This window comes from Petaurus breviceps, unplaced genomic scaffold (assembly GCF_028583685.1).
Source record: "Petaurus breviceps papuanus isolate PSGF00001 unplaced genomic scaffold, PetGlider_PUasm1.0 78, whole genome shotgun sequence".
Lineage (NCBI taxonomy): Eukaryota > Metazoa > Chordata > Mammalia > Diprotodontia > Petauridae > Petaurus > Petaurus breviceps.
Genome location: NW_027186502.1, coordinates 5,144,022 through 5,168,679, shown reverse-complemented (window position 1 = coordinate 5,168,679; position 24,658 = coordinate 5,144,022). Strand labels below are relative to the sequence as shown.

Below are 24,658 nucleotides of genomic sequence, written 5' to 3'. Positions count from 1 at the left end.
AGAGGTAAAAAAGGAATTTGCTTAATCTGATGATTCTAATGGATTGATCTATTTTTCTCTCCTTTGCCTTCTTTTTCTATTGTTCACCTCCAATAATAGATTTTTGCCCTTCCCTCTCTTCCCTCCCTTCCTTCCTCCCTCCCTTCCTTCTTTCCTCCCTCCCTCTCTTCCTTCCTATCTTCCTTCTCTTCCTCTCACTCTTTTATAGTCCATTCATGTTAGAAATTCTTTTGCTTATGACTATTCCCTCTGCTATCTTGTCCTTTCTCTTAATGTATATCTTCTTCCTTCTCTCTGTCTCTTCATATTTCCTTGTATACCTCAATGAATTTCTATACCATGCTCTTTTTGTGAGGGTGAAAGTGTGTGTGTGTGTGTGAATGAGTTAGTATTTGTGAGTATTTCACTGTCCTTTATATACATATATATATATATATATATATATATGTTTGATGGGATGCCACTCCCCCTTCCTTCATACTTATATTCTTAAGTTTATTAAGATAGAACAAAACCTTGGGGCGGCTAGGTGGCACAGTGAATAGAGCACCAGCCCTGGAGTCAGGAGGACCTGAGTTAAAATCTGACCTCAAACTCTTAACAATTAACTAGCCATGTGTCCTTGGGCAGGTCCCTTAACCCCAATTGCCCTCAAAAAAGCAAAAAAATAGAACAAAACCACCTCTCACAGGGGACTTCTGACATTCTTATTTAACTTAATAATTCTTAAAGTTTTATGATTCCGAGAGCACACAGTTTTTCTCCCTTATTAGACTGTAAATAATTTATCATCATTTAATGTCTTCCAATTGAAAGAATGTATTTATCTCCCTATGTATCTCTTGACTCCTGTGTTTACATTTTAAAGATTCTCCTTGGTTATGGCCTTTTCATTAGGAAGGCTTCTATTTAATTGAAGGTCTCTTTCCCCCTCCCTTCCATGATTATATTTAGTATTTGCAAGATAGGTTATTCTGGGTTGTGAGTCTTTTATATTTTGGGGGGGGGGACTTGTATTTAAGGCTCATCTCTCATTTATATTACCTTTTACTAAGTCTTAGATAATCTTTATTGTGGTTCCTTGGTACTGGTTTGCCTCTTTCAATAATTGTTTGTTTGGTGTGGAAGCTCTAGATTTTAGTTATTATATACCTGGGAGTTTTCATTTTGAGGTTTCTGTTAAGTTATCCCATTTGATTTTTACCATCACAGTATTAAAAAGAAAAGAACAAGTTAATCATTGTTTTAGTCCTTTATTGATGTACATAGGCTTTAATAGAAATCTAATCAAACCAAAATTATTACATTATGTATGCAAAAGTTTGAAAAGCTAAAAAGTCATGTAATATATGCAATGCTTTAAATTCATTAATTTGGTAAGGCAAAAGAGTAGAAAATGAAGGTCATTATGCAAAATACCCAACAAAAATATTAACACAGAATTAAAAGATGACATTAATGGTGGCATTCAAAATAATTCTCTTCTCTGCTATTGCCTTTATCTCCAAAGGAAAAATGATTCATTAAAGATTAAGAGGAAACAACATTCTTAGGAAAAGACTAACCTAAAGCTTGAATGTTATGATACTGTCTGTCACAAATATAATTTATCCTTCAACAATCTGTATGCCATTGAAAAAGTAACTATATATCCAACAAACCAACTCAACCCACGGTTTGGCTGTGGAAGAGGTTTCAAATATGAAATTGAGTGGTAGATTCTAGCTGCAACAAAGATTCTGAAGTGCCATAAGGCTGTGGTAATGTCTGGATTACTCAGAGAATACAGGAGGCCAATACCAAGAAATGGGACAATATTTTCAAGATCATTCCAGTGGGCTCTATGGAGAGAAAAGAGGAAAACTTTAAAGAATCATAATCTGCCTGAGGAAAAGGTAGCAAGTGGAAAAGAACAAATCATCATTCTAGATCCAAAAGAGTTTATATTGCCACTTATCTTGCTTACTAAAGCTTTCAAATAAAGTATGCTTTATTCTTTTCACATTTTATTGAACTCATTCATATCTCATAATATCTCATTAATTTTGGTTTAATTTTTTGTCATAACATATATAATCATGTATTAATAACATCTTAGAAATGTAATAAGTTTGAGAAGGCATGAAATAGTAATGTAAAATACTATCTATAATTTTTCTCTCTTAAGTACGAAAAAAAAAAGATATTCATCAACCTTTCCTAAATTCTGCCCTCAGTGATACATTTTCAGATTTTTCTATCATCAGGAGATAACATCATTATAAGTTTATTAAATTATTATGTGGTGATTCATAATCTCTAACCAGAAGTTTACAGGTTTCTGGTAAATAAAATAGTATAATGGTAATATAATCCGGTAAATGGCAAGAAATTCCAAGTAATAGAACATATATGGAGAGACTAGCTATTGGTTGGGGAGACAAAGGCAAAACAATTGGAAACATATGTTTGCAATTGTTTTGCCTTTATCTCCCCAACCAGTATGTTTTTCTCCAATCATATTTATATACAGGCTAGGGAGGAGGTCACAAGGAATAGGTAGCTACTGTTTTGTAGTTTTGCTTTTTGAAATTCCTGGGATGATTTGAAAGGGGCTCTATTGATCCAAGGATATCATATGAACTAAGAGGAATATCACTCTATAACTCATGTAAGTTGCTCTGAGGAGCAAAGGGGGAGAGGAGAGGGAATTGAAAACAAAAAACTCATTAAAACACATCAGACCTTCCCAAACTAACTGGCCAGGTTTTACTGCTGCATTTGCTTCACAAAAGAGTTAAGGATGACCTTTTAACTAAGTTATCAAGCTAAAAACCTGACAGTCCTTTCCCTCTGACAACATATTGTATTTGAAGAGTTATTACGGTACAGTGAAAATGGAACAAACTTTGAATGCAGAAAACCTGGTTTCAAATACCATCTCTGAAGTTTGCTATCTTGGTTCCTTTGAACAAACCATTTAAGCTCCTTGAATCCCAATTTTCTTATCTGTAAAAGAAGGAAGTTGGCCTAGATGGTCCCTGGTTTCTCTTCTAGCTATAAATTTAAAAAAAACTGTTATATAAAACTAAAAAGATAAAATTATCTTATTTAAGAAACATAATATACATAGGCAGAAGATGATAGTTAGCCCCACTGTTCCAAGTATTATAATTTTTTGAGGGGGAAAACATTAACAAGCCCTAGAGCATCCAGGGGAATAATGGGGGGTGTTGAAGAGATTCAAACAATTCCATATCATTTAGTGAAATATAATAAAGGAGGAGAGTGTCTGTAAATGTAAATATCAGCATAGAAGAGTAGAAATATCACTTAACCTGAAAGAAGAAGACATGAATTCAAGTTTTAGATTTGTCACTTGCTTCTTAAATAACCTTGAGCAACTAATTTAACGCAATATACATGTTTCCTTAACTTAGATTTCAGGGTAAAATTGTCCCTAAATTTTCCACTTCTAAATGTTTATGAACCTGTGGATATATTTGTTAATTTATTTCATAGAAGATAAATTGCAATTGTTCAGATTGACATAAGAAGGAGGATGCTTGGGACAGTCTCTCTCCCCACCCCTCCACCAGGAACTGAGACCAATTTTAACATAAAGTTAAAAATCAAGAAATAGGGTAGAAAATGAGAAAAGAACAAAAGGAGAACCTGATCATAAAAATCTACTATGGTGAAAGGGGAAAGCAACATAAAAACTCAGAAGATAAATAAAAATAGTATAAGCAAAACATCAAAGAAAAAAATATGAATTAGATATAAGACCAACAAGATTTCCTGGAAGAGTTATTTTTTTTAATTGAATGAAAGTGGTAGAAGAAAATTAGGTAAAGAAATGAGAGCAAAGGAAGACAATCATGAAAAAAACAATTGACAGCTTGGCAAAAGGGGCATAAAAATAAATGGAGGGCAGATAATTTCAGAACTATTGTACTACCTGAAAGCCATGATAAAAGAAAGAGCCTAGACATCATATTTTAAGAAATTATCAACTAAAACTGCCCCAAATATTCTAGAATATGAAGGTAAAATAGAAATTGAAAGATTCCACAGATCACAACCTGAAATTCTGAAACAAAAATTTCCGGGAACTTTTTAGCCAAATTCTAGAACTCCCAGGTAAAAAAAGAACATACTTCCAATGCAAGTCAGAAAAGCCAGAGAAACAGCCAGGAAAAAAAAGGGTTTCAGATATTGTGGAACCATATCCAAGATTACATAAGATTTAGCAACTACCATGTTAAAGGAATGGAGTATTTGGAATATGATATTCTTGAAGGCAAAAGAGCTAGGATCACTACCAACAATAACGTACCCAAGCAAAACAGAATAATCCTTCAAGAGAAAAAAAATGGATATTTAATGGAAGAGTTTCCAGCATTCCTGATGAAAAGATTGGAGCTCAATAGAAAATCTGACTTTCAGATACAAGACCCAAGAGAAGCATAGAAAGGTAATGTTGAAAGAGACATTTTAAGGGACTCGGTAAGGTTAGACTGTTTGCATTTCTCTATGGCAAGATGATATATTAACTTCTAAAAAAATTATCATTATTAGGAAAGTTAGAAGGATTCTACATAGATAGAGGCTGTGTGAGTGCATGAATTATGTTGGGATGATGTTTAAAAAAAACTGCATGGGGGGGGGGGTGGCTAGGTGGCACAGGGAGTAAAGTGCTGGCCCCAGAGTCAGGAGGATCTGAGTCCGGTTCCGGCCTCAGACCCTTAACAGCCACACAAAAAAACTAGCCGTGTAACCTTGGGCAAGTTACGTGTTACTTAACCCCAATTGCCCTCCAAAAAGCAAAAAAAAAAGTGGATGGAGAAGAAAGAGGAAATCCCCTGGAAGAAGGGGAAAGGTAGAGAAAGAATTTGAGAAATTATATCCCATAGAAGGTGTGCTAGGAAGAGCTTTTATAATGGAGGGCGAAATGATGGTTAAGTGGGACAATTCTAGAGCCTCACTTACAACTAAACTGGTTCAAAGGGGTGTACACACACACACACACACACACACACACACACACTCAATTGAGTAGAGAAATCTATCTTACCCTACAAGGAAGTAGGAATGGAAGGAGAAAAGAGAATGGTGGGGATGATTAATGGGAGGGTACATTTTTTAAAAAAGCAGTACTCAGAAGTGAAACATACTTTACAGGAGGAACAGGATAAAATAAGAGACAGGATAAGCAGAAGAAAATAAGATAAAGTATCATGCAGTTAGTAATCACAACTGTAAATGTGAATGGGATGAACTCACTAATAAAAGAGAAGTGGGTAACAGAAATGGATTAGAAACTAGAATCCAACAATGTATTTACAAGAAACATATACAGTTGAAAAGGGGTAGTGGTAGAGCAGAATCTATTATGCTTCAGCTGACATAAAAATGGCAGGGGTAGCAAAATGACTCCCACAAAGCAAAAGCAAAATTTGACATAATTAAAAGTGATGAATCAGAAAACTACATCTTGCTAAAAGGCACTGTGGAAAATTAATTAATGTCAATACTAAACACATACCCACCAAATGGCATAACATCCAAATTCTTAAAGGAAAAGTTAAATGAATCATAGGAGGAAACAGAGAGCAAAACTATACTAGCCAAGGTCTTCAACTTTCCCTCTCAGAACTAGATATATCTAACTATGACATAAATAACAAAAAAAGCTAAGAATATGAATAGAATCTTAGAAAAGTTAGATATGATAGATTTCTGTAGAAAACTGAATGGGAATAGAAAGGAGTATACCTTTTTCTCAGCAGTATATGGCACCTTCACAAAAACTGACTATTAGGTCATAAAAACTTTAAAACCCAATTCAAAAAAAGCATAAATATTAAATATACCCTTTTCAGATCATAATGGAATAAAAATTACATTCAGTAAAGGATTGTAGAAGCATATATTTTAAAAATCACTTATAAACTAAATAATCTAATCCTAAATAATAAGTGTATCAAAGTACAAGTTATAGAAAAAATCAAATATTTAGTTAAAAAGAATAAAAATACTAAGACAACACTTCAAAATTGTAGGATGCAGCCAAATAGTATTTAGGGGAAGATTTATGTCTCCAAATATGTACATTAATAAAAGAAATAGCAGATCAATAATTTGAATGTTCAACTAAAATAAAAAGCTAGAAAAAGAGCAAATTCAAATTCACCAATTGAATACCAAATTGGGCATTCTGAAAATCAAAGATGAGATTAATAAAATTAAAAACTGGTCATATGAAAAAACAATAAAATAGACAAACCATTTGTTAATTTTATTTAAAAGAAAAAAAAGGAAACCAAATTACCAGCATCAAAAATGAAAAGACAAATGCACCACCAAGAAAGATGAATTTTAAAAATTAGTAATTTTGCTTAATTACATGCCAATAAGGTTGACACTTTAAGAGAACTGGATGAGCTAAAAAATTTTTTCAAGAATTCATCTGGAAGAACAAAAGATCAAGAATATACATGGAATCAGTGAAAAAAATGTTAATGAAGGAAGCCTAGTAGTTCTCAGACTTCAAACTATATTACCCAGCATTAATCATTGAAACAACTTTGGTCCTGTCTAAGAGAAAGAGTGATAGATTGGTAGATTTGGCATAGAATACAGGGTAGTAAATGAACATAGCTATATAGTATTTGATAAACTCAAAGAGCCAAGGTTTTAGGATAAGGACTGACCATTTGACAAAAAAAAAAAATGCTGGGAAAACTGGTAAGCAGTTTGGCAGAAAGTAGGCAACCCACCAGCATCTTATACTGTGTACCAAGGTGGGTTAAAATGAATAAACGATTTAGACATAAGTAAATTAGGGGAGTATGGGAAAATGTACCTATCAGGTCTATGAACAAGAGAAAAGTTTATGACCAAACAAAAGATAGAGAGGATCATGGTAAGAAAAATGAAAACATCTGATCACATGTAATTTAAAAAAAATACATAAATAAAATTAATGTAGCCAAAACTAGGAGGAAAACCAGAAACTGGGAAAAAAATAAAGCAAGTTTCTTTGTTAAAAGCCTCATTTCTCACATATATGAGGAACTGAGGCAATTTTACAATACTATGAGTCATTCTTCAATTGATAAAGGGTCAAATGACATGAACAGGCAATTTTCAGAAGAAAACAAAGCTATCAATAGTCACATAAAAATGTTCTAAATCACTAATGATTAGAGAAATGCAAATTAAAACAACTCAAAGATATTGCCTCACACTCAGACTGGTTAACATAGCAAAAAATGAAAAATCACAATGCCGGAAGGATTTTGAAAAAATTGGGACACTAACACACTTTTGTGAACTAATCTGTGAACTAAGTTGTGAACTAATCTAACCATGCTAGAGAACAATTTGGAGCTATTCCCAAAGGGCTGTAAAACTGTGTATCCTCTTGGACCAAGCAATACTGCTACTAGGTCTGTATCCCAAAGATCAAAGAAAATTCGAAGGACCTATTTGTACGAAAAATTTATAACAGCTCTTTTTGTGGTAGAGAAAAATTGGAAATCTAAGAGATGGCTATCAATTGCAAAATGACTGAACAAATTGTGGTATTTGATTGTAATGGAATACTACTGTAAGATAAAAAAAAATAAGCAGGATAATTTCTCAAAAACCTGGAAAGACTTATATGAACTCAGGCAGAATGAAGTGACTAGAATCAGGAGAACTTTGTACACAGTAGCAGCAACATTGTAAGACTGATCAACTGTGAAAGGACTTAGCTACTCTGGTCAAGATATTGATCTAAGACAATTCCAAAGGACCCATTATGAAAAATACTGTGCATCTCCAGAGAACTGATGAACTCTGAATGAAGATTGAAGCATACTTTTTAAACTTTAAATGTTTTTCTTGTTTCTTTTTGTCTGTGTGCTCTTGTGCAATATGGCTAGTAATGGAGACATATTATGTATAATGTAACACGCAAAATGATATAAAACTGCCTTCTTTCTCAACAGGAACAGGAAGGGGGAGAGAATTTGGAACTCAATTTTTTAAAAAATGAATGGGGGGCGGCCAGGTAGCACAGCGAGTAAGAGCACCGGCTCCCATGCTGGGATGACCTGGAGATAGAATCCCAGGCTCAGACACTTAGCACCCACCCAGAAACACCTGGCCATGTAACCTTAAGCAAGTTACTTAACCCCAATTACTTAGGGGCGGCCAGGTGGTGCGATGAGTAAGAATATGTCAGGATGACCTGGAGATCGAATCCCGGGCTCAGATACTCAGCACCACACCCAGAAATAACCGACCGTGTAACCTTGAGTAAGTTACTTAACCCTGATTGCTTAAAAAAAAAATGAATGGCAATTTTTTTCATGTACTTGGGAAATATTTAATGAAATGAATTAAATATATATTTTAAAAAGAAAATAAGACTGTAGACTTTTTAGTTACTATGGAAGGAAGACTTTGACTTCTATAGAGTTTATGGTATTTGTGTTTCTACCAATATCATGTAACATCTATGTGAGGTGATATTAGATAATGGTCAACTTGTTCTTTTCTAGAAGAAAAGTATCAGGAAGAATAATTTCTACTTTCAAGACTATGGAGAGGGAATATTTTTTTTTATTTTGAAGTATGGAAAAGATTCATCAGGGAGGAAGCAAAAGAGGAAAGGTTTAAAAAAGAAGAAAAATGTCACCAGTAATAGGAGATCTAAACAATGAGAAAAAATATAACAGAAGAAATGGCAAAAGAAAGAATGAATATTTCAGTTATATTTTAACCATAGAACATTGCCTATAAAAAGAGAAAACTAGATAATACTTAGAGGAAGTAGTAAAAGTGATATCTTCTGTAAGTGTCATAAAGTAAACATTTATGCAATAAAAGTCAGAAGAGGAAAAAAAGAGTGGTTATTGATCACTCCTTGCTGGGGAGTATAGAATTGACATAAACAGCATTGAATTCTGTTGTATTCCTAGGTCATGTATCTATGACATGCCAGAAAGCTTCCTGAGAAAGGTCCAATCCCACAACCAATGACCACTTTTGGTGATTCATGTCATACATATGAAACTAGAAAGCAATAGTAAGGATTATAAAATCCTCAGTAAAAAACTAAAGATCTTAGGGTACGGGAGGGAGGGGTGTTTTCATCACTACTTCAATTGAATGTAGGGAAAGAGAATGGTGGATTTATTGAGAGAACAGCTTGTTGGGTAAGAAGAGAGCATCTGGGGAATGTGATCTGGATGACCATGAATTAAAATATGGGAATAATGATCTCTTTACAAGGTATAGAGTTATAATTATTAAGAACATATGATGCTGAAGTATTGTGTAAATAACAAAAAGAATTATAAACTGAGAAGGGAGGAGAAAACTACCCACATAATTCTGACAAGCCTCATTTGTATAAATATTATGGCAGATAACAAAGGAAAAACATAGCAAGAAAAGGGACCAATGTTAATGAGAGAAAATATATAAGAAGATAATCAAAAATAAAATTGATAACCCCTGATACCCATATACAAATGAACATAGAACTCTGCCAGTCAACAATCCTGTATTAAGTTTGCAATGCCAGATAACTGTTCCAGGTACAAGGGAAAAGACAAAAATGAAGTAGTTCATGCTCTCAAGGACTTTATATCCTGTCTGCAGACATGATAAGTATATAAGTATGTATAGATCATATACAAAATAAATACTAGGTACTTTTGGGAAGGGTGAGCACTATGAATGATCAGGAGGTCATGAAATATTTCATGTAGAGGTTGTGTTTGAGTTGAGTCTTAAAATAAAGAAAAGAAATCTAAGAGGTAGAGGTGAGGAGGGAGTGCATTCCTAGAACAGCGGCTAATCAGTGAAAAGTCATGGAGACAGCAGATAAAATGTCACATGTAAAGAACAGCCAAAAGAAAAAAAAAGGCCAGTTTAATTGGTCCTTGGAATGTAGAAAGGGGCATAGTATATGGTGTTGGAAAGATAGATTAGGACTGTTGTATAGAGCTCTAAATTCTCAACACAGAAGTTTATGTTTTATCCTAGAGGATAGAGGGAGCCATTAGATTTTTTGAGGGGATTGGGAAAAAGTGACATTAAACATGAACTATAATAATATCACTTCAGCAGATGTGTGGCAGATTACAGAGGAGAGAGATTTGATGCAGAGATATAATTAGGATGCTATTGTGATAAAGCAGTGATTCTAGATCCAGGTGATAACTGATGAGGGTCTGAGCTGGGGTGGTCATTTAAGAAAAGAGCAAAGGTGAGATGCAAAAGCTATTATGCAGACAGAAATGGAGGCGAAGGAGAGGCAACTCTAGATATAAAAGATGAGAGAGAGTAAAGAATCAAGGATAATGCCAAGGTTGCAAACCTGGGAGACTGGAGGATGGTATCACCTTTAACAAGAAAAAATAGACTTTAGAAGAGGGATGGACTTTGACAGAAAGACAATGAGTTCTGTTTGGGAAAAGTTGAGTTTGAGATGTCCATGGGACATCAAATTTGAAATGCCCAAAATGTAGCTGGTGATAGAGGAATGAAGGTCAGGTGAGAACTGGGGAGTATATAGATCTGAGAGGTATCTGCATAAAAAATGACAATTAAACCCATGTGAGCTGAGGATGTGCATCACCATGCAACAGACTGTAGAAGTTATTCTAAATATAAGGGAGAAAAAGTAACCTTATTGTTATTACAGAGACTTAATAAGATAGAATTTGTGAGAATTTGGTAAAAGGAGGCAGAGTGGAACAGAACTGCATTTTGAGAACTCATGAGAAGAACTCTAGGAAGTTTAGTGTAGAAACAAGATAGAGAATATTTTGGTGAGTCTCAATACTAGTAGAAAAAGGAGTGATATTATTGTAGAGCTATATTGCATATAGATCACCTGGACAGGTGTAATAAGATAAGTGTGTGGGGTCTAAAACTGTCCAATCTGCAAGAAAAATCACTAAGGTAGAGCTCTAAACCAACAGCACTTTATTAAAGGGTCCAGGGTTCCCTCTCATAAAGTGGATCTATGATTTTCCTCTTGATCTGAGATGCCTCCTTTCTTAAGGGCTTTATCTAGACACTCAGGAGAGGCAAAGTAAGATACAAAATCTCATTGGTTGATAGATCTTGAGGGCCAAAAAATGATGTATCAGCAGGTGGGTAATGATTTGGGCAAAGCACAGGACATCTCTGCTGACTAAGTGGTCATAATTGCCAAGAGAAGATGATCTGGAGGCACAAAAACAAGTTGAGGGATTTTCTATATCACATTAGGACATCCTATACACCCTGAATTTGGTCATCATTATTCTTCTGGTTAGGAAAATGATCTTCATAACGTGTAAGCAAGTGGTAAACAGTACATTAAAGTTTGAGACCTAATTTATAAGAACCCATCTTATCTAATAATCCCTGTGTGACCTATGTAAAATATGTATTAATACATGTTTATTTTTGTACTATTAGATAACTGACTAAATGTATATTAATATAGGAATATATCACTAATAATTGCTAATAATCATTACCCCCTTATGGAATCACATTGAACTGATTGATATTGATTGGAATGGTATAGGGGTACAAATGAATAATTTCTCACAAGAGCTTGGGAAAAGAGACAACAAACTATACATCAATGTCTGATACTATCCTGAACAGAAACTCCAACTATCCATTCTGTCTGTCTCTGTTTCTTTGTGTCTCTGTTTCTCAGGCTCTGCTTCTCTATCTCTCTCTGTCCCTCTCTGCCAAAGGCAGAATAGTTGATAATTTTATGAATTCTTTACTTAAAAATTCATTCTTAAAAAGGCAGAAGTGATAAGTGGAAGTTATATCTGAGCCTGATTTTGACCAACAAAGTACTGCTTGCTGAAGAAAGAACTTTGAAAAGAAAAATGAGCACACCATCTTCCCTGAAGAACTTGCTTCCTGTTTCAGCTCTCTTATTCCATCAAGAGCAGCACTATTTTAGTCTTTCAAGCTTTCAGGATCATGTTTGATTCTTTCCTTAACTTCAATTATTGTATCTAAACTGGCACCACATTCTATTAATTCTTCTTTTATAATGTCACTCATAGACCTGTATTCCTTTCTATTCCTACTACTCTCACCATAACTCGGTAACTTAATACCTTCCTATTCTAACAATTTCCTATTTCCATTGACTTCAGTTACTCCTAGTCTCATAATTATCACTCATACTCCTTCAAAGTTAGTCTCCATTTATCCATCTCTCTATCCATCTATTTGGGGGGGGGAGACTAATATATAATTAACTCCCTCCTCCAATAGAGACCAATGACTTTCCTGTAACTTATCTTAGTTGCCTAGGAAAGTAAGAGAGAAAGTATTTATCCTTAGTCACAAAGCTGGTATGTGTCAGATGCAGGAATTGAGGTCAAGGCATGCCTTTCTCCCAGACTGCCCCAGTATTCTCCATATCACATTGCCTCTAGTTGATTTCTGCTTTCTTCCCCCAAACACCTTTTCTCATCTCATTTACCTCCACAAAACCTCTGACAAAAATCTGTTGCCTACAGGAGAAATTTCAAATTCCTTTCCTGCTTTCTAGATACCTCTGCCCCAATGGAAACCTATGTTCAACTGTTCTATCTTTTTTTTAGCCAATAGATTTTACTTATTATCCCACAAATCATTATTGACTCCAATTCTTGGGTTCACATTGTTCCATTTACCTAAAATGTCATTTGTCTTTCCCTTTATTCATCCAAAATATCTAAAAGACTAAGACCTTCCATTTTGATCTTGAATGTCCAACCTAAGAATTGTTTTCACGTAATCTCAAAGTTGGAAAAAAGTCTGAAAGAAAATCTAATGTAAGTCATTCTTAAATAGGAGTCCTCTCTATAACAGAGGTGATAAACTTGTGACCTGAACCAGACTGATATGTAATTGGTAAAAATTTAACAAAATTACTATAAATACCACATAGATAATGTTAATTTCTCGTTTTCTAAGTCAACATGCAGTGTGTCAGAATCTGCTTATATTTGAGTTTGACATTCCTGCTCTACAAAATTAGAGCTTCCAGCCTCCAAATGAAGACATCAGGTGATATCTCCCCCATCACCTAGCCTATTCTACTTGTTAAAAACACTCTTCCATACACAAGTCTTAAATGAGAATGTTTGAAACTTCCATGCATTGTATTCAGTCACTGGCACCGAAACTTTACCCTTGTGGGAGTTTTGGTAAATCACACTTCCCCTGGACCTGAAATTCCTTGTGTGTGAAATTATAGGGTTGAACTTGTCTCCCTCTGAGGTCCCTTTCAGCACTAGATATATGGTTCTGTGATCTTTGGTTTATCTCAGACATCTCTTAAGCCATGTGATGTTTCTTGATGGTGTTTAGTGTCTTCTGTTTACTTATATTTACAGTTTCATTTCCTGGTTGGGACTTGGTGCTGGACTCTGCTATTTCCCACACCCTTGGAAGAGGGGAAGGTGAGAAGGTAAGGCCCTGTTTGGTCCTGATCTCAATTTCCTGGGATTCCTTTGTTGGTTTCTAACTCCATTGGTAAGCCTGTGCTCAGGAATCAGGTTTCAAGACCTATGAATTGCCCAGGCTCTGAGTGTTGTAGTCATCAGGACCTCTTGAAATATCTCATGTTGGGGTGCTGCTAATTTCTACTGCTTCCTACAAGACCTCCCTATTCAAACACTCTTGGGCTTCCCAAACCCCCTGGAACATAATGCTTTGGGAGGCTGCAACTTGAATTCCCTTTGATCATTCTGAAGTGCCTGACCTGACCCTGTCTTTTACTTTCTGTTATTTTGCTTTGGATCTCTTTATTATTTTATCTGGTTGCCTAATCTTTGTACCCAGGTCATTGCTTGAATATATATAAAAGAGCACAATTTCTCTATAGCCTATCATATTACTATATTAAACAGAAGTCATGACTATTGACTTTGAATTATATCATAGAACCACAGACTATAACCATCCTATAACCACAATCTAAAAGTTAGGAGGAAACCAAATCCAGCACAACCCAAACCTGAAGTATAAATATGCTCCACAATATCTTTGACAGATGATCATCTAGACTTCTGCTTAAGATGTCTAAAATCAAAGAGCTCATGACTTATTAAAAGTGATTTATTTTCTTTTATTTTTTTTAATCTGAAACCACCAACCTCATTTTTCCATCTGTTGCTTCTAATCCTGTCCTCTGAGTCCCAGGAAAATAAATTTATTAAATCTTTTATAAAACAACCATTCAGATATTTGCATAGAGTTATTATATCCACCTTAGTCTCTCACACACGCTGAATGTTCCAAGTCCTTTCAACTTATTATCATATAGTATTGTTTCTAGTCCCTTCCTTTCCCTGGTTACCCTTTCAGAGAAGATTACCCTTGTCTGGCATCAATCCTTTTAATGTTCTTCCTAAAATGTGATATTCATCATAAATTGAATAAAATAATGTGATCAAAGCAGGGCAGAGAAGAATGGGAATTTTACCTCCTTCACTTTGGATACTATACTCCTTTTAATTCAACTTCAAATCATATTAAGTTTTATAAGTGACACATGACATTTTTGACCCAGACAGTTTGAACTCCACCAAAATTACCTTTCTGAATGCTTCTACAACTCAGACATTCCTCTTGATGCTTCACCACGTAATGCTCGACATTATTGCTTAACTGTCTCCTATGTGTCTTTTTCCTCTAACTAGACTTTAAATTCCTAGATAGTAAGTATCATGCTTTATGTTTCTTATATATTCCCCTCAGTACTAACACAATCATTTGACTTGGTTGGTGTCCAATAAATGCTTTTTGAATGAATAAGTGAATCCCAAAGTTAGGTGGGTTTAAATTTAAAACAGAGTATTATGTAAATGTCTTCCAAAATGGTTTGCCAAAAGGAAATAGCTAATCAGGGCTTTGTAATAGTACAATTTAAAATGCCCAGTCTGTTCTAGTATCCTGCTATCTTGTGTTTTGGGGTGGGGTGAAGTGGGGGGGGGGGGGTTGTGTGTATGTGTAAACAGCCCCTTCAAATCAGCCTTTAGTTACTATGTGTTTACCTGACTTTCAATAGGTTTTTCTACATTTCAGATATCAAAGAGACTCTGGCAGTATCTTGTCACAAACCCTCTCTTGGGCTTCCAAGTTTCCTGAGGTCTAGGTGCTTAAGTATCAAATAGCAGGTTTTGCCTGATTTGTGGTAGCATAAACAGGAACATCAAGAAAGTATGAGGTAACTATAATAGGAGATACACTCCCCTTTGAACTTTCATCTCTCAAATGGTACTCTTCAAATTACCTTTGGGCATCTATGTTTCCATGGTGAAATGAGTGTCAAGGTGGTGAAAACAGAACAGGACAATTGGAATTTAAATGTTAAAAGGTAGGATTGGAGACAGCCACTTAAAAATATGATACCATTAATGCTTAATTTTGTTTTCATTGTAGTAAATGCATTTAGTTTATATGCCAAATGAAGTTGTTGGCACTCAATAAATGGTCCTTGAGTGAATGAATGGATGGATGTTCAGTTCAAACAGATGGGGAACTCAAGCTTTGGGGGCCACCTGGTGGCTTACATAGGTATAGCATCACTAACATTTATTCCAGGATACTCTTCCCCAGCTACACTGGCCACATGGCACCAAAAATATTTCTTGTCTAAATCTAGAGTCAGATTCAGAATCTCTTTATTTCTATAGAACCAAAAGCATATTTCTCACAAGCAGAGGGCATTATGCATACAACCAGAGGGTTCTTCACATATTACCTCCTTGACTAACATGGAAACCAACTGTCTTGTGTGTGTGTTTGTGTGTGTGTGTGTGTGTGTGTGTGTGTGTTGAATATTCACTCAACTAGTTGATTGGCTGCAATCTTGTCTCTTTTATCAGGAAGACACATAATAGGCTTCAAATTCTCATGGAAAGAGAATGCCAATGGTCAAGAATATTTATCACGTAACTATTATAACATTATCAGTGTCCATTATTGCACCTTAGAGAGAAAGAAAGCAGTAAATGTCCTAGGCAGTTACATAAATCTGTGGCTACAGAAGAATGATTTTCTACTTATTTTGTGTACAAATTAATCTTTATGAGATAAAAGATGATAAGGAGAGGGGAGAAGTATTTTGATCCTGCAGGTGTTCAATTCAGTTTTTAAAAATATTTTGCACCAAAAATGCACAAAATTCCAAACAATAAAGCACAGAGGATGGGAGTGGACCTCCTGAAAATAAAGTAGATTTTCAAGGTCCATGGCAGGATGAAAAAGAGATTTATAGATGTCAGCCAAGAGTGGGAACATCTGTTATTGGTCCAAGAAAGAAAAGACATGTCAAGATGGTAGGCAATATGTAGCTAAGAGGTAGAAATACACATAATTATAGATTTAGTGGTTGAAATGATTCACCTTCTCTACAGGACTTCAGGCAAAAAATATATAACGTTTTGTCAGCTATGCAATAAAATGAATTCTTGTTCAGGTATTACTAGATGGCTAGGGCCCATTCAAATCTGAGATTTTGTGACCTAGGGGTTCTAGTGAATTGTAGATTCAATATGAGTCAGCACTAGGATTGACAACAAGAAGAGTTAATATAGTCAGTCCCAAGAAAATTAATAGAGAATTATGATGTTGAAAGGGAGGAAGTAGTTTTGTTATAGTCCTCTGCCATAGGCATACTACACACAATACTATATACATTTCTGGGTCCCACATTTTGGAAGGGAAATTGACAAGATATAACACATCCACAAGAGACTGGTGAGGGGATTGAAACCCTTCTGCATAAAGATGTTAGTTATCATCAAATATTTGAAGAGTAGTATATGGAAGAGGAATAACCTGTTTTGCTTGGTCCCAGAGGAAGGAACTTGGGACAAAGAGCAGAAGAGATAGTAAGACTGATGTCAGCACATCACTTGGTAAGGGAACTGAAAAGGCTTAAACAGCTGCTAGTCATATATACATAATAAAAGCAGGAAGGTGACTTTGTTGGAGAAAACTTACAACTTTCCCCCCAGATTGAGCTTTTTCTCTAGGACTTCATTTTCTCTACCTACCTACTGAAATCTCCGGACAGAAAGAATCAGCTTTGGAATTGTAAGACAGAGGGAACATGGGACCCTAAGACACCTAGAAGGTTTTTTCAGGAGAACAGACCCTGGAGCAGAGGTTGATTAAATGCAGTCTAGCCATTCAAGCCAAACAGGGAAGAATTAAGGATGCTTCCCCTAAGCTAAAATGAGGTCTCCAGAGGGGATGTGCAAAACTGGTGACCAAGAAATTTTCCCTAAATGAAAAAAAAAAACCCAACAAGGTCAAGGGCACTAGATAGAAAACACAGAGAACTTCTGTTGTGTGTTCTGCAGAGCTTTCTAGTCAAGACAATGGAAAAAATAAGACAAACCTGACCTGAAGGGGGAAAGGTGAGGGAGGGCTTTGTATTCTGTTACCCCTCTTAGGAGGAGATTGTTTTGGTTCACGAATGAGTGGAAGGGCTGCTGAGCTAAGAGAGCTCTGAAAGCTGTGGAACTTTAAACTAAATCCAGATGGCAAAGCCCATTCTACTTAAGAGGAAGAGAGAACACTAGAGCACCAGTTGAAACTAGAAACTGGAAGCAGAGAAAACCTCCACAAACAACCATGCTTGGAAGTAGCAGAGAGGCAACTCCTACATGTCCAGCAGAGACAAAATCTATTTTATGGATGAAGCCTATTTTATGGAGAACTCACACAAGGCAAATGTTCACATGGTGATCAGAAGAAGTGATACAAGGACACTCTCAAGGTCTCTCTTAACTACTTTGGAATTGGTTTGTATGACTCAGGAGACACTGGCACAGGAACGATCAGCATGGGGGAGAAGGTGCTGTGCTGTATGAGCAAAGCAGAACTCAGGTAATCTCAAAAGAAATGTGAGATGCACAAATTTAGAAAATTCACTTCAAATGTTCACATGGATTATTTGTGCCCAGCCTGTGGTTAGAACATTCTGATCTCATATTGGTCTAATCAGTCACAGCCAGACACAGTTGTAATCTAGTGATACATATGCTTGTAGACTATATATGTAGAGACTGAAGGGACATCAGAGGCCATAGAGTAAAAGTTTCTGATCTTATGGATGAGGAAAGTGAGACATGGGAGGTTAATGGACTTTTACAAGGTCATACAGGTAGGAAGCATCTCTCTGAAAACACCCTTTACACCATTTCTCTTATAGAATTCTTGTGCTGTATCCTACAAATGCCCACCACGTACCTTTCCATAATCTCCATACTATACTACAATGACATTTGGTATATATTTCAGCAAGATCTGTAAGTGTTTTAAGCTTGTAACGGATTAAATAACAAGAGGGGAGGCAGGAGAAGAATTTACCTCATTTACACAAATATAAAGCCACTGAATGTGGCAGAATTAGACATTTTTAATTCCCAAGAAAAAAAATTTATAAATAGATTCCCTTTGAGTTTGTAAACTATGGGGGAAAATAACAGCTCTATTCTCCATGTACTTGCAGCAGGTAGTATTTTCACCTCCAGAAAATGAAAAAGGAAGCAGTTTAGAGAAGCTGACTGTATTTTTCTGAATCTGACTTCCTTCCATTGCCTTTCATATTTTCCCTACAAAAACTAGCACCTTATAGATTCCTAACACTATGATCTCCTACTTTGAAATAACAACCTTAGAGTAGATGATGTATAGCCTCTAGGTTGCAAAGTCTTGTGGGCTTCCAGTTACTATCCTAGTATTTTACAACAGTAACATTTTTCAAAAGATATTAACCTACCTGAGTACACGATCAACTTTGTCATCCCTCCGAACAAACTTCTTAATATTCTCCTCTGTTTTGGAGACCATGATATCTTCTGGGTTTTCAAAAACCTGTTACAAATACACACATAAACACATACAATGTCAAACAGGAGAGATATTTAATTAAAATGGGAATTTTATTCACTATGCAAAATAAAGCACCTATTGCATAAAATGAGAAAGGTCTGTGCCACAAATATAAATTTATAAGAAAATAATTAAAGAATAAAAACTAGTAATCTCACAGCTTACAAAGAATAATTTATTATATGCATTAGGCAATACTTAAGGTTGAGCAATTCAGTGAAAAATGAATCAAATTCCTGTATGAATGAAATTTTGTTGTTGTTCAGCAATTTCAGTCATGTCCAACTCTTTATGACCCTCTTTGGGGTTTTCTTGGCAAAGATAATTTGACATTTCTTTCTCCAGCTCATTTTACAAATGAGGAAACTGAAGTAAAGAGGGTTAAATTATTTGCCCAGGGTCACCTAGCTAGTAAATACCTGGGGCTAGATTTGAATTCAGATCTTTCTAACTCTAGGCCCACTGCTCTATCCACTGTGCCATAGAGCAATTATACATGTGCTTTTCCCTGGATGTACAGAGTTGTTGTGTGAAGTGACTTTCCCTATTCCTTGAAATTTGAAAGTAAACACAAATTTCAATAGACATTTACTAATTATCTACTATGTCAAAGTCATTGTGCTAGGCACTGGGAATCCCATGGGGTTAAAGGAGGGTAGACAAGCAATCCCAACCCTCAAGGAACTTACATTCTAAGGGATATAGTATATACATAGTTAAGGGAAGGAGTGTTGTGTGTGTGTGTGTGTGTGTGTGTGTGTGTGTGTGGTTGAAGGGTGGGGATGGTAGTAATGGAGACATCAAAGGGCAATAGAAAAATTTAAGAAGAAAGGAAGGCAATTAAAAACTAATGGGATGAGAGAAGGTTTTATGGAAGATATGGAATATAAACTGAATGTTGTAGGAAGAGAATGATAATAAAAGATGGTAATGAGGAGGCAACATTTTCCAGACAGAGGTGAAAGTCTATGTGAGTTCATGGAAACAGGAGATGAAACGCCAAGTACAGGGAACAGCTAGAACATGGCTGAGATGTAGATAATAGGGAATAATGGAAAATTAGGCTGGAAAGTTAGATTGGAGCCAGGTTACGCAAGACCAGTTTCCTGATTCACAAAATGTTTGGACTATATTCTAGTACCTTCTCTCTATTAATTATTTTCTATTTATCCTATATGTCATTTACCTTGTATATATTTGTTTCCAAGTTGTCTCCCCCATTAGATTGTAAGTGCCTTGATGGTAGGGAATGTCTTTTGCCTCTTTTGCATCCCTAGTGCTTAGCACAGTGCCCGTCACATATACGACATTTAGTATTCATTGTTGAGATGGCTTCTGAAATCCTTTCTACACTAAATCCTAGATTTATCTTCCTATAAACCTAAGACTCTGTTACCTTTTTTGGCTTCTGTATTGGTCTATTGACTTGTATTGAATTCGTAGATCTATTTTTTTTCTTTTGGTACAAAATGCTTTCTCCCCATTTCAAATCTCTTCTGCATTGAGTGTCAAACTATTAAGTTTATATTTTATCCTAGAAACTGCTAGAGTGAGTCCCAGAAAATCTGTCAGCAAAGGAGCGACATGGTTAGCCATTGTGCCTTAATAAAATTATTTTGGCAGCTTTATGAAGAATGAATTGAAGAAGGGAGAGACTGGAAGAAGGTAGATGAATAAAGGGCTTATTTCAATAGTCCTTCTGATAGGTAATGAGTGATAGTCCTTTGAGTATATAATTAAGAAGACTTGTATATAATATTTATAATATAATATGAGATAAGATGAGCTATATGATATGACATAACATAACATAATGTAATGTAATGCAATATAAGATATTATATATGATACAATATATGATATAATATAATTAATATAATATATAACAGTATAATATATGATGCAATTTAATATAAATAATATAATATCTTATGTTACATTACATTATATTACATTATTTTATATTAAATTATATTGTATTATATTATATTATGTTGTTATATATTTATTATATTATATATCATATCAATTGTATTATATCATACATGTCATATCATATATAATACATAATATAATTAGTTTATATGATGTGAAGGACAAGAAAGCATCAAGGATAATTCTGAGGTTGTGGAAATTTGTGACTGAGAAGATGGTGGTACCCTCAGAAGACACAAAAGGGAAATTTGGAGGTTGAATATGTTGGGAGCTGAGGGAGGGGGAAGAGATAAATTCAATTTTGACATGTTGACAAAATGAAGTACCTCAGAATTGAAAGGGACTATCATCCTAGTTTAACCTACACATGAAAAATTGTCTCATCCACAGATTTACTTAAATATGCTTCTCTGCATGTTGTATTTATTTCTAATAGTTCTGCCCTCTGGGACTAATCAAAACAAGCCTAATCCATCTCTCACATGGTAGCTCTTCAAATACTTGAAGACAGGTAGCAATCCCCACCTGCCTTGCCCCCAACCTATTCTTCCCATATGTGTACCAAACTTTCCCAATTTCTTCAAGAAACCTTCACATGGCATGATCTTGGGGCCCTTCACCCTGATCTTCCTCCTTTGGATGAGTTTCAGCTTCCAATATTTTTCCTAAAATATGCTGTCATGTCTGGAGCTAAATATAGAGACTGAAGTGAATTAGATGTGTACAGACAGGGGATAATGGGATGATCACCTCCCTCCTCCTGGATAACATGTCTTTCTCAATGCAGTCTAATACTGTATTTGTTTTCTTGGCTGCCATATTATACTGTTAACTCATGTTGAGCTCTGAATCTATAAAAACTTACAGATTTTTTTTTCAATCACATCTGAGCACTCTGCCATCATCCTTCTCTTGCTAGATTGATTCTTGAACCCAATTGTAATACTTTACATTCATCCACCATTGTTTGATCTCATTTCTTCTTTTGACCCTAATTCTCACCCAAGAATAACTGTAGGTGCACATCTATCATCTTTCCTGGGAAGACAAGCAGGTGCTTCATCCTCAGGGAACTCTGCTCCTTCTTCAGCAAGAGCCCCAGAGATGTAACTTAGCTCTGAGTTGTTCAGTCATTTTTTCTTCCTTTTTTTCCAAGGTACATTCTTCCACCCTCCCACTCATTGAAGCATGTCAGGATTACCTTCAACTTCTTCATATTTCTTATCATACTGAAACCCTTCTCTGTGTACATGTATGAAACATTTAATTCTCCCTGATAACCTGGAATTGTTCCAAGTTATTCCAAGAGTATAAAATCATTCTTTGAGCCCTTTTTACCTTTACTTCTGAGAGGAACAGCAGCTTGTACTGAGAACAAATAGAAATTACTTGGCTATGACAGAGATGTGTCTTAGATGCACCCTACTAATCCAGTGAAAAGCTTTTCCCTACTTTGCATACATTCTTAAACCACTATCCTCAGTCCCTTGTTGGACTTTCTAGTAGTTCTTGTGACCTCATTCCTCTCCAGGCTGAACTCCAGATCTCCTCTACCATACCACAGAGCATCAATCTAAATGCTCACTCTAGCCCTAGAATTCAGATGTATGTGTGTATCAATGTATAGGTGCATGTTTGTATGTATGTGCATGTATGTATTATGCATTGTGCTGTGTGTTGACATGGGCCAAACCCATGCTTTCATAAATATGGGGAACTCCCCAAAAGAGTATATGTCTATGTCTATGTCTACATCTACGTCTACGTCTATGTCTATGTACATAGGGTTAGGCATAGACATAGACACATACACAGTTCCTTTTTTGAAACTCCATATGAGCAGAGCACCCAGGCCAACCATTTCTAATTCCTCTCCAGGATATACTCTAAAGTTCCTCTACTATGCTCAGGCCAGGTACTTTTTTTCCATGCCCAAGTTCCACCTATTTTCAGTTTCCTATTTGGTATAGTCTTCTACTAGAATGAAAAGTCATTAAGGGTAAAGACTATCTTTCTAGCTTTGTTTCCCCAGTGCTTAGCATAGTGCCTGGAACATAGTAAGTGCTTAATAGATTACTACTGACTGACTGGCCAATTTTCCTGAGCAATTTTCTTCCCCTTGCTACCTCCCTTTTGCTGCAGTAGTACCTTGGTAGCAATAGTCAATCCCTTTCCATTGTCTCACTATTTTTGTTCACCTGTTCTAGTTTCTCTTTCTTTCATTCCTTATCTTCAAATCTTTCTTCTTCTCTTCCTTCATTCAACTTTATTCATTCTTTTTATTTCCTTTTTAGCTACTTCTACTTAATTCTTCCTATACTATACTGCCATATATATATATATATATATACATACATACATACACATATATACACATACACCTATATAAGGACATATGTGTGTGTATTCCTCTGTATTACATCCAAGTTATCGGACACAACAACTGACTGAGAGAAGACACATAGAGTTATGGGATTTAAGTTAATTGCACCATGAGGGTAGAGGGCCCAGGAGCTAGGAAAAGGAATGACAAGGAAGATAGCATCCAAAACAAACTTTTATTATTTCACCATTTTGCAAGAGACATCTCCAATAAAGGATCCTATAAACAAAAAAGCATTTATTTTCTACTTCTTTATAAGATAATAGAAAATGCCACTTGTGAGGGGTGGCTAGGTAGTACAGTGAGTGGAGCACTGGCCCTGTAGTCAGGAAGACCTGGGTTCAGATCTGGCCTCAGACACTTAACACAAAAGCTAGCCGTGTGACCCTGGGCAAGTCACTTAACCCCAACTGCCCTCCAAAAAGCAAAAAACAAACAAAAAAATGCCACTTGTGTGTATTGTTTATGCTTCATAATAATGGTAGTTCCATTATTTTATTATTATATATAATATATGTTATATATATCACACACATATATATATATTATATATAATTCCAGTTATTAAAAATAAAGCCCACATGAGTCTAGGCTGGTCTAAAAGTTAAACAATTTGCTCAGGTCATAGGATGATCTGAACAGTATAATGGAAAAAGCACTTTTTGTGCATCATATCATACTGTAGGTTTAGAGCTAAAAGACACTTCAGAGGTCATCTAGTCATTGCCCATGTAGTAAGTCAAGGATTCAGGATTCATACTGAGATCCTCTAACTCACAATTCAATTGCCTCTCTATTGTCAGAAAACCTGGAGTCAAATCTTGGTGCTAACATTTAATACTATAATAAGGCTTGAGTGAGTCACTTGCTGCAAATAGGGCCAAGCACAGAGGTAGAGGAATCAGTAGACGAAAGCAGCTACCATGGTGCCTATGTGATTTGGAACAATCACTTATAACCTTTATGGGTCTCAGTCTCCCTATCTAGCCTACCTCTCAAATGTTCATGCCAATGACACCAATAGCTGACTGAAAACAACTATCTTTTTCCCCTCTAATCTCTAATTTTCTAAACTTGGCTCTTAAATCACAAGATTCTTGCTTGTTAAATTGGATATTTCCAGGGCTGAGAGCTCTGTGCAGCATGACAAAAGGTGAAAGCTACAATGAAGGTGTTTGAGGGGGTAGGTAGAAGAAACATTTCTAATAAAATTTACAAGTTGCAGGAACAGAACTAGTACTATAACTATATCAGATCCAGCTGTACAAAAATGACTACCTCATAATTAGGGTGGGAATATATTCCATTTGTGACATTAAACAAAGAACTACTGGGCTAAGAAAAGTAACTGAAGATCATTATTTCAAGAAACTCAGGATTTGAAAGTAGGAAAGGGAAAAAGTCACTTTTGATATCTTCATTTTTTAATGTGCATTT

General features: G+C 35.6%; 1 protein-coding gene across 4 annotated transcripts in view; it reads right to left on the bottom strand.

Moving 5' to 3' along the window:
* Window positions 1–1,237: 1,237 nt before the first annotated feature.
* Window positions 1,238–24,658, bottom strand: part of MGST1 (microsomal glutathione S-transferase 1) — a 359,649-nt gene continuing 336,228 nt past the window's right edge. For all 4 annotated transcript variants that reach the window (XM_069106146.1, XM_069106147.1, XM_069106145.1 and 1 more), the window contains 2 exons: window positions 18,791–18,885; window positions 1,238–1,841 (listed from right to left, as the gene is read on the bottom strand). In XM_069106146.1, the coding sequence (XP_068962247.1) occupies window positions 1,595–1,841; window positions 18,791–18,885 (342 nt within the window). In that variant the 3' untranslated portion in view covers window positions 1,238–1,594. The remainder of the gene's footprint in view (window positions 1,842–18,790; window positions 18,886–24,658) is intronic.